This window comes from Electrona antarctica (assembly GCF_951216825.1).
Source record: "Electrona antarctica genome assembly, chromosome: 21".
NCBI classification, from domain to species: domain Eukaryota; kingdom Metazoa; phylum Chordata; class Actinopteri; order Myctophiformes; family Myctophidae; genus Electrona; species Electrona antarctica.
In genome coordinates, this window is record NC_136802.1 from 7,742,086 (window position 1) to 7,757,160 (window position 15,075).

At 40.4% G+C, this 15,075-nt stretch overlaps 2 protein-coding genes across 2 annotated transcripts in view; both read left to right on the top strand.

The window, feature by feature from the left end:
• myoz2a (myozenin 2a) overlaps positions 1-15,075 on the top strand; it is a 41,187-nt gene that overhangs the window by 13,685 nt on the left and 12,427 nt on the right. The window lies entirely within an intron of this gene.
• Positions 5,099-10,792, top strand: LOC306913824 (uncharacterized protein; the record flags this gene model as incomplete). Its single annotated transcript, XM_079490635.1, has 2 exons — positions 5,099-5,104; positions 6,427-10,792. 2 exons carry the CDS (start codon positions 5,099-5,101, stop codon positions 7,045-7,047), a joined length of 627 nt encoding a protein of 208 aa, XP_079346761.1. The 3' UTR covers positions 7,048-10,792.

Here is a 15,075-nt window from a genome sequence, read left to right on the forward strand (position 1 = left end):
CAACTATTACTGGTACTCACTCACTCACTCTGCGGGTTTCTCTATTGCCTCTTTTCAAAGCCTGTTCCTCTGCTCTTTTGTATTTATATGGATATCTATCAAAACTATGCTGACAATAATTTCTTAAAGTGAGTTAAGGTTAACAGGCTCTCTCTAATGCTCTTCATACTCTAGGCTTTTGTTAAGGGATATGCTTTCTTCCTTCATCTTCTGTTTTTCATTTTCTTTGTGTGTGTTTCTTTCTCATAGTGCACTTTCTGTACGATTTCTCCACACTGCCATTAAAATGTGTCTTTTATCCTCATTTGGCTGTCCTTTGCTTGGTCACATTGTATAAGCATGCCTCACTGGGTTCTCTTTATTTCCACTCCTCCTTTTCTTTTTCAGTTTTGCACAATTCCATCACGTCTCCACTTTTCTTATACACGTCGTTACGACATTTCACTGGAAGATTGCATTGTGTTTGTTTATACACGGGAAAGAAAAGAGAAACACTCATTTAATATCAGTTTGGGCTCCATTCTGGGCGGGAACCCCTTTTGTTGTTTTAACTAAGCATTATGTAATACTTTAGCTATTGAAAAATAGCAGATCTACAAGCTCATAGCGCGCCACCGAGTGGCGCGCTACGAGCTTGTAGGTCTGCTATTTTTGAAAAATCATGAAAATGCGGCACAAATCTTTGAATATATATACTTTCAGAAGACAATGTCACGGATTGACATTAGTATACTGTGGCTACTTTATGTGCTCAATGCGCTTCTAATAATAACTAGCTAGTAGCTACGCACTGTAGGCCCTTTGAAGTATATCCAAATGTTTGTAAAACAAGGTGGCTTGCTAAGCTATTTTTTTTGGTTTCCCCAAGAATAGATAAACAATCATAAAACAAGTTACTGTATAGCTGAATTTGTATTTATAGACTGGTGAATTATTCTGTAAATAACCCATTTTGACCTGAGATCAGATTCTAAAAATGTCTTGTACATCCTGACACTTTTCTGAAAAAGCTATGTTTCACACACACGATTTTTCAAAAATAGCAGACCTACAAGCTCGTAGTGCGCCACTCGGTGGCGCGCTATGAGCTTGTAGATCTGCTATTTTTCAATAGCTAAAGCATAACATAATGCTAAACAACCTCATTAGAGATAGTTCTGGGGGGATTAAATCAATTACTCTGGATTTGCCCACGGGGTAAATCCCCCCATTACCCAACAATGCATCCGTTTTCAATTTCAGAAGGGACGTTTGTTAAGTGGGTGTTTTAATATCAATTGGTGCCCTCGGTAGCAAATTCCTGAAGCTATATCTGGGGTAATTTGATACCCACTCGAATGACTTCCCTTGAACACCTGCCTACGTTTGCTAATGGTTTGGCTACACCTGCTTCCGTGACAGATTTACAGTAGGGGCCTATATATGCACCAAACATTGCATTGAAACCAGAACTTAAACATTTTTGATATTTCAGCATTATAAATCATTTTGTGTACATATATTTTACAGTAACTATAAATGGCTACTTAACCCATTCTGGACGCTAACCCCTTTTCGTGTTTTAACTAAGCATTATGTTATACTTTAGCTATTGAAAAATAGCAGATCTACAAGCTCATAGCGCGCCACCGAGTGGCGCGCTACGAGCTTGTAGGTCTGCTATTTCTTTTTAATCGTAAAAATGCGGCACAAATCTTTGAATATATATATTCTTTCAGAGCGAACGGTTTTTTTATTTCGACGTCAGGCCTAAATTAATGATAGACCCAAGAAATGACTGCACTCATAAAAGCCTTAGTGGTATTCAAATTTTTAAAAAAAGAAGAAGAAAAAAACATAATGAACATTTTTGTCAACAGCTGTACTCACCAGTGGTGGAAAAAGTACTCAATTGTTTTACTTAAGTAAAAGTATCAATACTGCAATGTAGAACTACTTCGTTACAAGTAAAAGTACGGAATTGAAAATGTACTTGAGTAAAAGTACAAAAGTATCGGCATCAAAATGTACTTAAAGTACTAAAAGTAAAAGTAGGGCCTACTAGAATGTCCCATTTCACAAGTTCAAAATGTGTACAAAATCTATTGAAAATAGCGACGCAATGTGAGCTTGTAGATCTGCTATTTTCAAATGGTTAATGTTTTCTAATCAAAATTTAAATTAAATAAAGTTTTCAAATGATTGTAGTGGAGTAAAAGTACAAATTTTGGCTCTGAGATGTAGTGGAGTAGAAGTAAAAGTATTGGAAATTGGAAATACTCAAGTAAAGTACAAATACCTCACCTTATAAGTACAATACTTAAGTAAATGTACTTAGTTACTTTCCACCACTGGTACTCATTGCATTTGTTTCCATCACAGGCAAACATCATATACACGTAGCCTACATTACATAACCCTGCCGTGTCATGACATAAAAAAGTCTAAATTGTCAGACATTATAATCCCTATTCATGTCAAATTTCCCACCCTCAACATCATCGCTGTTGGGCCGTGGTGGAAAAAGTACTACATTTCTTTACTTAAGTAAAAGTACCAATACTGCAATTTAGAACTACTTCATTACAAGTAAAAGTACAAAAGTATCGGCATCAAAATGTACTTAAAGTAGCCTACTAAAAGTGAAAGTACTCATTGTGCAGAATGTCCCATTTCACAAGTTCAAAATGTGTACAAAATCTATTGAAAATAGCAGATCTACAAGCTCACAATGCGTCGCGTTGCGGCGCATTGTGAGCTTGTAGATCGGCTATTTTCAAATGGCCGAAATGTATAGGGTTGAAGTGGTTAACGTATGTATTATAATCAAAATTAAAATCTTCAAAGTAACTAGTAACTAAAGTTTTCAAATAATTGTAGTGGAGTGAAAGTACTGGAAATTACTGTACTTAAGTACAATTTAGAGGTATTATTTACTTTACTGGAGTATTTCCAATTTCCAGTACTTGTACTTCTACTCCACTACATCTCAGAGGCAAATATTGTTTTTACTACACTGCAATTATTTGCAAACTTTATTTACAGTACTAGTTACAGTACTAGTTGCAGTGACCCTCATGCATTCTCTTTGTTTTATGATTATCTCAGAATCAGCAAGTGCACAACAAGGTTATTATAGGTAATTTTTTCATTATTTATTTATTTGTTAATTTATTTTCAGTACAGTTTTAATTCGTATTTGAAGCAGGTTTTATACCCTAATGGCCTGAATATAAGACTATATTTTTCCCAATACAGTAGTTGGTGTATTTATATTTTAAATGCAAAATAGTTTTATAGTTTGTATTTAAATATGTATTGTCAGGGGCATATGTCCTGTGTCATGAAAACAACAAAACATAGGCTATACTATTTAAATAATTACATTCACAATTAAAAGTGGCACCGCACGTCTAAAAGATTTGAAGATGGATTTCGTGTTCAGCCAAATGCTAAACCTAAAGAACATTTTGTCTATGATTTTATCCCAGAAGTTTATTCTTCTTTTTTGATTTGGAAAGAGAAAGACTATAATAATAATAACCTTGGTTAGGTTGGCCTCTCCTACAATCCCAAACAGGGTCTATTTTAAGAAGCCTCAAGGATCTAAGCATACATCTCAATAATCTATCTGACCCATAACACTTAATGCACCATACAGTATGACCAACATCTGTCTCTAAACAAAGTCACAGGAAGCACTTTTGAATTCCATGTCCTGTCCACATAATCACACCTTCATCCCAACTTATTGGCCTATACAAGAACATGAGGACATTGTTTATATCAGTGGTTCATAAAAGTGGGGTCCAGGGACCCCCAGGGGTACTTGAGGGAGTTTCGGGGGGGTCCCCAGCTAAATTATAGTTTGGACCCCAAATGGACCCGTATGGGTCTGTAACTCTGAGTGTGTACAAATGGAACCATTTGGTTCCATTTGTACACACTCAAGAGTTAAATTAACATATATGTTTACAATATAAATTGGGGTCTCAGAGATAGAAATGCCACTAAATGGGGGTTCAATAGACTGATGCATGTCAAACTGGGGGTCCTTGAAATTAAACGGGTTGAGAATCACTGCTAGAGCCGTAAAAATCTTCTCTTATGGGGGTCCCTGGCATATCTTTTTCAAATGGGGGTCCGCGGGATAATTAGTGTCAATTTGGGGGTCCTTGACATGAAGAAGTTTGGGAACCCACTGGTTTATACAGTATATGTGCTTACTATACCTCCAAGTTACTAATCATTTATAAATACATGCAAAATGTATTGGATACAAAATAAACATGTTAATAAGCTATTGCTGAAAAGAAAAACAGAGAAACACCTGCAGTTAATTGAACATTTCCCTAATTAACAAAAAATATAGGCCTATATATATATATAGCTGCAAGCAGCGATAAGACGGGACCAAGCAATAAGCCCTTTTAGGCTGCTCAACAGTGCCACTTTAGGTCACCCAGTGGTACTGCAGCTGTTCGTACCCCAAAAACATACAGACAGACAAGGTATGCCTGTTATCGCTGCTTGCAACTATATGTTTTGTACAAATTGTCACGTACAAACTTCTTCTCTTCAACTGGGATTTCAGATAATGGCCCATAGATTGTGTGTAGAACATTTCACGCAAATTGCTCAAAAATCCTGGCAGAAAATCAGATTTAGACGTTTTTCAAACTGGTGGAAAATCTGAGGACGGAGCTTATACTGGTCAAAGTGACAGATGTGTTCTGCATTAGTCAAGGCACATGTGTAAACAAGTGCCATGGCTTATGCTATAGCACCCCCTTTTGGCCAATTGGAGTAGGTTTCAGTGCTATTCGGCATAAGCCTCTACCATACTGTAAAGTTTCATAAACATGTGACTCTGCATGTATGTATTAGGGGCAGAAGAAGATTTTTCATAAAACTGCAATTTTATTATTGGCTCATAAAACCTTATTTGTTTCACTTACAAAAAAATGTACTGATTATTTTTGTCTATTGATCCCGGGAGGACATAGATTTGAACTGTTTTTCATATAATTCAAAATGGTGGGAGATCCCCGGTTCATGAGCTATGCCTGTTCAAAGTTTGCATTTTAAAATTGAGTGCTATAGCGCCACCCTTTGGCCAATGGACGTGGGCTTCGCGGCCTCACCGTTTGGCATAGCCCTCTACCCTATTGCCAAGGGACCAAGAAGTCGGGCTTGGTCCCTTAATGAAGCAAGATAGCCTATTACTCTAATAGTCTACACTACAGTATTGTCTATAATTCTCTATTATGCTTACTATGTGTGCCCACCTGCTGGTCCAGGATATGGAGATTTCTAAAGAGTTATTTAAAAAGAAAAAATAACAGGCTGATCCAACATTCTACCAGATAATTCACTACTACACAATTTAATCTTCACATGCACTTTTCCCTGCACAGGTCTCCTGTTCAAACGTCCACTTTTCCCTCTTTTGATACACTCCCTTCCTGTCTTTTATTATTGGCTGTTCTTCTATTTTCATACCAGGTGATGGCAGCACTTTCTCTCTACATCCAGCACAGAGTTCAGTAGGCTACAGTAAGAGAGCAATGTACTTATGTACAGTTGCTTTGTCCAACCCTGTGGTGGTGTTTGGTGCTTTGTCCAACCCTGTGGTGGTGTTTGGTGCTTTGTCCAACCCTGTCTGTCGCCCACATGTATCCACAGCCTGTCTTGGCATTCTAATGGAGACTTAAAAGCCTCTTTGATACACAGAGAGGAGCTAGATAACGACCACCCAGCACATTTGCCGTCTCATTCACATACCATGGAAGTGTTGCTGGCTAATCCGCAAAGCAGAAGGCAGAGCCATTTTAAACGGGCTAAAAGTGGCTTACTCTGGAAACCCACTCTCATAAGTCAATTGTTCTGAGAAATCAGAAGGCAGCCTTTAAGTGTTTAGTGCTGCGTCAGGACAAGCAGTGAAGTGGCTATCTGAGTAGGCTTACTGTAGTGAGTGGACTACCAAACTTTGAACTTGATTGCGAAAGAGTTTCCAACAGTTGGCACACTAAAACAAAGTGTTTGAAATTGTGTGTACGTGCCTCCGATGTTATTGGACTGTGGGTGAAAGAAAGTTATTCTTCTGTTTCTTGTTCAGTTTGATAAATGTGCGTTTATTTTATTTCAAGATGAATGAATTGGTTTGATTCAGTGTACACCTGGCAGGCTATTAGACAATTAAACCCTTTGATTTGCAATATACAGTACTGACATACTGTAAATAGACTCACTATTGTTCATGAGGAACTTAAAACATCTCACATATTATTATTACGACTATAATGTGACAGAGTAGAAGTATTCCATATACTCCCACATATTTCAAGTTTGCACCCCTGTGATTTGTTTTTGCTGGAGGGAGAGTCAGACATAAAACAAGAAAGAATCCTTTGGTAACGTTAACCATGTCTGCATCTTTATTTGCAGGCCCTTGGCAGGAGCTATTCCCTCTCCCCACCCGCCAGCCGAGTACCCCGTCTGGGCCAGAAGTCAGTTTCCACCTCCTCCTCTCCCAAACCTCCTCCGTCCCGGGCCTGCCCAGCTCCTCCGGGAAGGCAGACACACTGGCTGGAGAGGGGCAGCAAAGCGCCCACACCCTGGGAGGCGGCCTCCCGCCACCCCCTGGGGCTGGTGGATGAGGCGTTTGCCTTCCAGAACCTCCAGCAGGCCATCGCGTCCAACGTCCGCTCTGCGGCAGAGCGCAAGTCACTCCCCGAGCCTCCGGCAGAGTGGAAGGCCAGGGTGTCCTTATCCTACCGGCCCCCACTGAGAATGGGCAGCCAGACCTGGAGCCACAGCCAGACTCGCGGTCCGAGTCGAGCGCCGCTGCCGCCATCATTTACCTCCCCGACCAAGAGCACCGTGTCGGCTCCCGCAGGTCCTGCTGGTTTCAGGCCCATTTCCAGACAGTGGCAGGCACAGAGGTCCATGACGGAGGCAAACCTCGGGCCCTCAAGGGCCCCCTTTGAGTATAAGAGTCCCCTGCAGGGGCATCCAACCTACAAGTCAGTATACAACAGTAACACCACATGGCGTTGGCAGAAATAGTGTGTTTCGATGTGAGCTGTAGGGAGAGGTGAATCTAATTTAGTACCAGATTAAGCCTTTTCGGTACATGAATGCAATGAATGAAGTGTCATAATGGCTGAAGAAAGTATAAGGACAGATGAAAGATGAGAGATTTAAACTCACTGTAAAATCCTGTGTGTACAAATGCATATGGTCCATTGGTCCACTCCATTTGGTTACATTGATAATTAACACATGAGGATCTGTGCAGTGTATGAAAAGCTATTAAGTATGGCGCTATTTCCATTTTTAGAAATGTGTTAGTACTCTACTGAAAGTACATTAGTAACTCATTGAAATTAATTTACTCCATCCATATGCCATATATTTATATAGTGTTAATTATTTCCCTCAATACAATAGATAAATAAATAAAACCTAAACCTTGCAGGCAGTCAGGGACTACTACTTTCTTGTAGAAATCAAATTATTATTCTAGTAGAAATCGTCATTAAAAACTCTTTTGTTTTATAAAAGCTATAAGCCAACAGAGGCTGTACTTTCAGTGATTGTAGGGGATTTTAGGCAGTCCACTTGCAGTAGCATTGTGCCTAACAACACCCCATAGCTGTTCTAACACCCGGAAACCACAACCTTTGGGGCTTATACTGGTTTAATAGATTTTGGACTGAGGTCAATTAAAAAAAAGGCTTCTAAATCCTAACATTTTTCTGAAAAACCCATGTTTCTATATGTCAGTGGTGTTCAACCTTTTTCATGTCAAGGACCCCCAGAATTATCTCTATTGGGCCACGGACCCCCCATCTCAAAATATGTAGTTCCAGGGACCCCCCAGAAGCCAATATTTTTAGTTAAAAATGTGTCGCTCTGAAATATATATTCAAAGATTTACGCCACGTTTTCACGACTTTTCAAAAATAGCAGACCTACAAGCTCGTAGCGCGCCACTCGGTGGCGCGCTATGAGCTTGTAGATCTGCTATTTTTCAATAGCTAAAGCACAACATAATGCTTTAAACGCCAAAAGGGGTTCCCGCCCAAAATGGGTTAAGTACAATTTAGAGGTATTATTTAGAGACAGTTTGTTCTGCAGACATTCATTTTCATCTCGCTAATTAATTCAAGTAGGCCTAAATGCTTTTCAATTTGGCTAGATATGTTCAGAGGGAGCAAAGAGAATGTTGTTGAGAATGTAAAATAATATAATATGTTTATGTAGCTACATGTGCAAAAATAAGCAAAATGTGTAGGCCTGGCTAATTTACAACTTGAAGGAACAAGTCGAAGTTGTTAGACTGTGAACAAGACCAACTAAACAACAGGTACTTGTAAAAAAAACAAAAGAATGTGATGAGCATACAAAATATAGAGGGTTACACGCATGATTATTGAAGCAAGAACTTTATAGGAAGTCATTTGAATAGGTATTCTAAAGGCTCATACTTAGTCTGGATTTTCGGTGGTTAGGTGACCACCGAACTACAACATGACGTCACGAGCCGCGGTGAAGAGCAAACCACCGCCACCGCCCCCATCCCTTCTCTCTGTTTTTACTCACCACCGCTCAACGGTGGTCACCTCACCACCGGAGCGGTGGTCACCTCACCACCGAAAAGGTGGTCACCTCACCACCGAAAATCCAGAATATGAATGAGCCTTTAGAGGAGGCTGTGTGATACACATTGTAGTTACAATAACTGGTTTTGAGTTTGATATCAAAGGGTCACCATTTTGTGGTTTTACTGTTCATCTGGTATTCTGATATGGGTGTGTTTAAGCATGCTAGTTTTTGTTATGATTGTACACTTCTTTCAATTCATGAAACTTTGTAGTTCTCCATAATGGTAAATGGTGCAATTATATAGTGCAGGGGTGCCCAAAAGGTAGATCGCGATCTACCAGTAGATCACAAGGGCTGTGCAGGTAGATCACATGACATGCCCCTCAAAAGTATAAAAAAACAATTTTTTGGCATCTGCCACTTGAATTAAGGCCTTTTTGATTTACATCAAAAAGGGCCTGTCAGCTCAAACGCACTATTTTGTTTTCAAGAGTGTTGCTGTGCACAAACGTTAGTAGCATTACAGATTAAATACAAAAAACTCTACCTATTCCATTTCTCCCCCTCTATTTCCAATTCCAAGTGTATTTGTCTTATACCTCTGCTATTCCAACTATTTTCAGCAATGGTATAATATTATTTTTTCGGCGGGTAGATCTTGTTGAGCTGGTCATTTTGAAAGTACCTCTCAAATAAAAAAAGTGTGGGCACCCCTGATATAGTGCCTTTATCCAAGGCGCTTTACATATATTATGCAATACAAACACACACACACACACACACACACACACACACACACACACACACACACACACACACACACACACACACACACACACACACACACACACACACACACACACACACACACACACACACACACACACACACACACACACACACAGTCAGCCTTCTGATTGGTCCCTGACTGACTAACCAGCAGGTTAGTCAGTCTTGTTCCGCCCTCGCTCCGCCTTGTTTATGTTGAATTTGCTAAAACATCATTTTTGGGGGAAACAATGATGTGCCCAGTCACCGTGCTGCACCTCTGATGTTCCTTTTTACTGACACCAAGTTTAAAATAACAATTGAGTGCACAGAATATCAATATGAAGCAACTGAAAAACATGTTATATCAATGGTAGTGGATGGAGAGAGAGGATTTTTGTCCAACCACGAAACAGCAACCAATGGGGGCGAAGAGGGCCACAACCACGGGCGGGACTTGACAAAGGGTGAATTAGGGGTTCAGCGTCTTGCTCAAGGACACTTCGAGACACGTTAGATTCGACCCCTGAGCAACGTGTCGTCCCCTGAAACTAATATACTGCATTGTCAGATAAAAGTTTTCTTTCTTTTTTTTCTGGTTGATCAGGATCATTCCACAGCCCAAAGCTGTGTTATGGATATAAGCCAGGCTTGAAAATTGGGGGAAAGATAAATCCACAATTCAGCACATTGGGAGCAGACATTTTTGTTACATAAGCTCCACTCAGAAAGATGAATTCATTCTTTCTGCTGATTGCCTTTTCATTTAGCATGTGACAGATAAGCAGTGATAGATTGAGAGGGGGGAATTTTGAAGGCTCAGGCACAGGACATCATTTTTTTTCCCACTAGACATTTTCTCCAGATTATACCTGGACACCTGTCCTGGACAAATGATCCTGGTATTATTACATAACTCTATTGACTGCATATCAACAAAGTGATGTTATGGGATTTAGAAAAGTATTGACTGAGGCATGTTGTTTGTTTGGGTGTCATCTACAAATATGTGGTACATGGATCCCCAAGGATGATGTTGATTTATGCATATTTAGAAATAAGGTCTGATGATTGTTTTAAAGCTCCGGTCATTGTGCTGGTACAAAAAAAACAACATCAAACAATTGCATACAGTACTATTTATATGGGGTTATGGTTGATTTAAAGCTATGTTGAGATTTTCATAAAGAATGAATCACAGATGCAACGTTCGGATTTAGCGTACATTTTTCTTGTCTTGATGCTAAGCATAGAGTGTACTGTCTGCAGGGCACCAATTGATTTGTCACGTATCTCTTCTTGCTAAAGTTTGTTTGGAATTCCATCTATGCCACGATGACGACGACGACGGAGAACAATTTATGTTCCACATTGAAGTAATGAGTTTGAATTTATATAAATCATTTTACAAAATAAATATAATTCTATTGCATAATTTGTACCTCAGAATGTTATTGTTTGGTGTTGTTAACTTGTTATACATCTGTATTCCAAGCGTCACACACAACAAGGCATGGATAGCTCTGCATCCGTGCACACACACACACACACACACACACACACACACACACACACACACACACACACACACACACACACACACACACACACACACACACACACACACACACACACACACAATTCAATTCAATTCAATTCAATTCAAAGGGCTTTATTGGCATGAGAAAACATACGTTTACATTGCCAAAGCAGAAAGCACAATACAACAATACATCAATACAATCAAAACAAAAAATATGTACATTTGAACGTCAGAATCTTCAATAGATCAATTTCTATATTGTACCAAGATCACTGGATGCAGGTATAGTGCAGGAATATACACAATGATTAGTCTTTAGGGTGGTTGTGTTCCGTTTGATATACTTCTCCTATCACAGCAACTCACAAATCTTGCTGCTGTGTTTGCACATTGTTGTACTTCGCCCAGCAGATATGGGAGTTTTTTGTCATTGGTCATGTTTTCAAAATCTCTGTGTGTGGTTGTAATCTGTGGGAAGTATGTGTCTCTGATGTCAATTCAATTCAATTCAATTCAACGGGCTTTATTGGCATGAGAAAACATACGTTTACATTGCCAAAGCAGAAAGCACAATACAACAATACAGCAATACAATCAAAACAAAAAATATGTACATTTGAACGTCAGAACACACACACACACACACAACACAGTCTGTCGCTGTCTGTCTGCATGGCTGGCTGGGATGGGTTATCCTGAGGAGTAACATGCTTCATCATAATATCCAACAGGGGTGGATGACGGGGGGAGGGGGGGGGGGGGGGTTGTATGACGGGGAGAGGCTGATGAGGGATGGAGGTGGCTTGTCAACGCTGGGCAAGGGGGTGGTGAGAGACGATGGGGGCTTGTCACAGTAACCTGTTACATACACTATGTGGTTACATAACGGTAGGCCCAGTAGCTGCCATGACATTTTTTATGTTGGATACAATGTATTGCCCCGCCATTATAGAGCGTCGCAGACCCACCCCTACCAGGGCCCAGGAAAGGATTCCCTGTTCATTTTCCTCATAGACATTTCAAAAAGTATTTATTTAAAGACCTTTTAAGCCTCGTACAAAGCCAGCTCGAGTCGTGACAAATCATGACAACAAACACAATTTTTCGGGCCAAACAAAGAATTAGAAAGAAGAAGAAAACAGCAGGTTACAACACTTTATTTGTTGTTTTTCTTCTTTGTAATTATTTGTTTGGTCCAAAATATTGTGTTTATTGTCATGATTTGTCACGACTTAAGTTGGCTTTGTACAACGCTTATAAGGTCTTTAAATAAATACTTTTTGAAATGTCTATGGGAAAAATGCATTGGGAATCATTTCCTGGGCCTGTTGTCGTCATGAAAGGGGGCGGGACTGCGACGCTCTATACACAACAGGTGAATAGTCTGTATTATAATTGAATGAACGCCATGTTTAGTTTTAGTTTAGTTTAGTTTAGTTTATTTGATTATCTTCACAGTAACAAAACAACTTATTTATTAACACACGGTTACATAACAAAAAGGAACTGGAGGTGATCAAAAAGAATAGGCTGAAGCTGAAATCTTATAAATGCCTATCCTACGAACATCATTAAATGTAGCCTACTGATTTAACTAATTATTCAGGACCTCCCACGGCACCAAATACGTTTTTAACGTGTTATTTAGCGTTCTATTTAATGATAAACCTATAATGTTGGCTTTAGACCGCGCATATCAAAGCTCTCGGTCGATCGGCAGCTCCGGGCTCGATTGGCTTTCCCTTCAGACTCAATGCATTGAAAAAAGGAACCCTTTTTAACAGAGTAGATTTCCTGTGTTCTGGTGAATTCTGGGAGTTTGATACTTTTATCAGGCTTGCTATACTATCATTGGAAAATTATGTGTACAGTTTCAGCCATTAATCTGATGCATTGTAAGACCCATCTGTAATAATAACCATTGATTTATTTTGAGTGAAATCTCTGTATGATTGCATGCACTGCCCAGACCCCCCAAGCGCCCCCAAGGTTTCTCCGCCAGAAACCTTTGTTTCTTATGTATTATAAGTTCCTGTGTTCTGGTGAATTTTGGGACTTTGATACCAAATCCAGGAGAAATGACATGAGGAGACCTCAGAATCCAGGAGTGTTTGCTGCTCTGGCCAAAGCAGTACGTGACGTCAAAACAACCAGCTGATCAACTCAGTCTATGTAAGTTATAAGTCCCTCAACATTCGATTTGGGGTGATTGGACAGTGATGGTGCTTTTTGTTTTTTCGTTTAGATTTTGTTTTAAGCCACTAGTCCACAAAACCAAAAACATTCAGTGATTGAGTTCCTGACCTTGGCCTGCCGGTAGCGTGCACTAGAAATCTGCCACGGATTGATTGTAGTAGATTGTGAAATTAGCCACAGATACACACGCACGCACGCACGCACCGTACGCACACACGCACGCACGCACACGGGTGAAAAAAAAATCTCCGGCCCTGCCTTCGGCTTGGTGAAGATAAAAAATGATATTTTCTGACCAAATCAATATTCATTTTCACACACAAAGAGAAAAAGAAAACTGTCAGATGTTTTGTTACGTTTGTTTTCTCCAGAGTTAAGGCTGCACATGGGACTATGGGAATAATATCCCTGCATGTTATACAGTAGCCTACAGTAGGAATACACCATGAGCTAACGTGGTATCATGTAGCCCAAGTCCAACATTAGCTACTGTAAAAACACAGAGACAGAGAGAGAGAGAGAGATGGGGGGCAAAGGGAGCAGTACGCACCCTGGAGCTCTAAATTTAGCCCCCCCCTCAGCTTGTGAACCAAATACCAGTGACAGTGACTCATTCAGTCGGTCAGTCAGATCAGTCTGGCCACTGACAACCCCTGCACCCCATCCCCCTACTCTTCCTCCCTCCCTCCCTCCCCACGCCAGCCCCTCTGCCGGGGCGCACGAGCACCCACGCAGGTCGCAGAACACAGTCTGACCCCTCGCCTCTCATCTTCCTGACGTCCCGCTTCCAAAGGAAAACAAGCACAACTTCAGACACAACGTATACCCCCCTCCTCCGTCGTCCCCCCCACGCACCCCGCCCTCTCATTCCTCTCTCAGGGCCCAACAGCAGGACAGGTGAGTCTTTCAGCTGAGGTCACTTCACAGGTGTGCAACATGTTGGTGGAATGACAAAATGTGTCTTATTTTGAGATGTGACTTTCCGTCTGCTCCTGCCTGCGGCGCATGTGTTTTCCTCCACGCTCTTATACTAACGGCTTGTCTTTGCACAGGGCATCAATCATATTCTAATCTATATGATCCTGTGTATGTTTAACCCATTTTGACCTGGGAACGATTCTATAAATGTCTTCTAAATCCTGACAGTTTTCTGTCAGGATTGTTTCTATGTCAGTCGTTCTTCGATTTTTCAAAAATAGCAGACCTACAAGCTCGTAGCGCGCCACTCGGTGGCGCGCTATGAGCTTGTAGATCTGCTATTTTTCAATAGCTAAAGCATAACATAATGCTAACACCAAAAGGGGTTCCCGCCCAAAATGGGTTAATACAACCTTGTCTCCGGGCTTGGCGGTATAAGGTTTATAGACATACATCAAGGTCTGTCTGAATGACATGCGTGACTCGCGTCATAAACCCATAGTGTGCTTTTGATTAGCGCTACATTCTTCTTTGTGCTTGCATTGTTTTCATTTGGAGTGACAATTGGAGCGACGTCGTGAAGAGGATTCAACAACAGCTGCTTATTTATCTATACCGATGACATGGGTGCTAAGAATATACAGCGCGGACATAACATTGACCTCAGCGGGAATAAGCAATGGAACGACGACTTGGAATTCAGTACGAGAATCTTATTTCTACAGAGAAAGGCTGTCGTTTCTATGTTGGTATGGAATCGATGATGTCATTGGTAGGCATGTTTCAGAACTGTCTATTAATAGCCCCACCATTCACCAATGAGGGGTGGAATACGTAGATGGAATTTGTGTAATCTTATAATGAGCATTAGTGAGGACCAATTGTCTGAAATGGGGGTTCCCCTTTAAGTGCCCCTTTAAATAATGGGGACCAACCAGCCGGAAGATATTAAGCCAGCAAATTCCTTTAGATCACTTTTATAGATGGGATTTCACTACCTGATTTTATATTTCACTTATTGTCTCAGTATTTCTCCTATTTAGTATTTCTTTGTTCGTTTC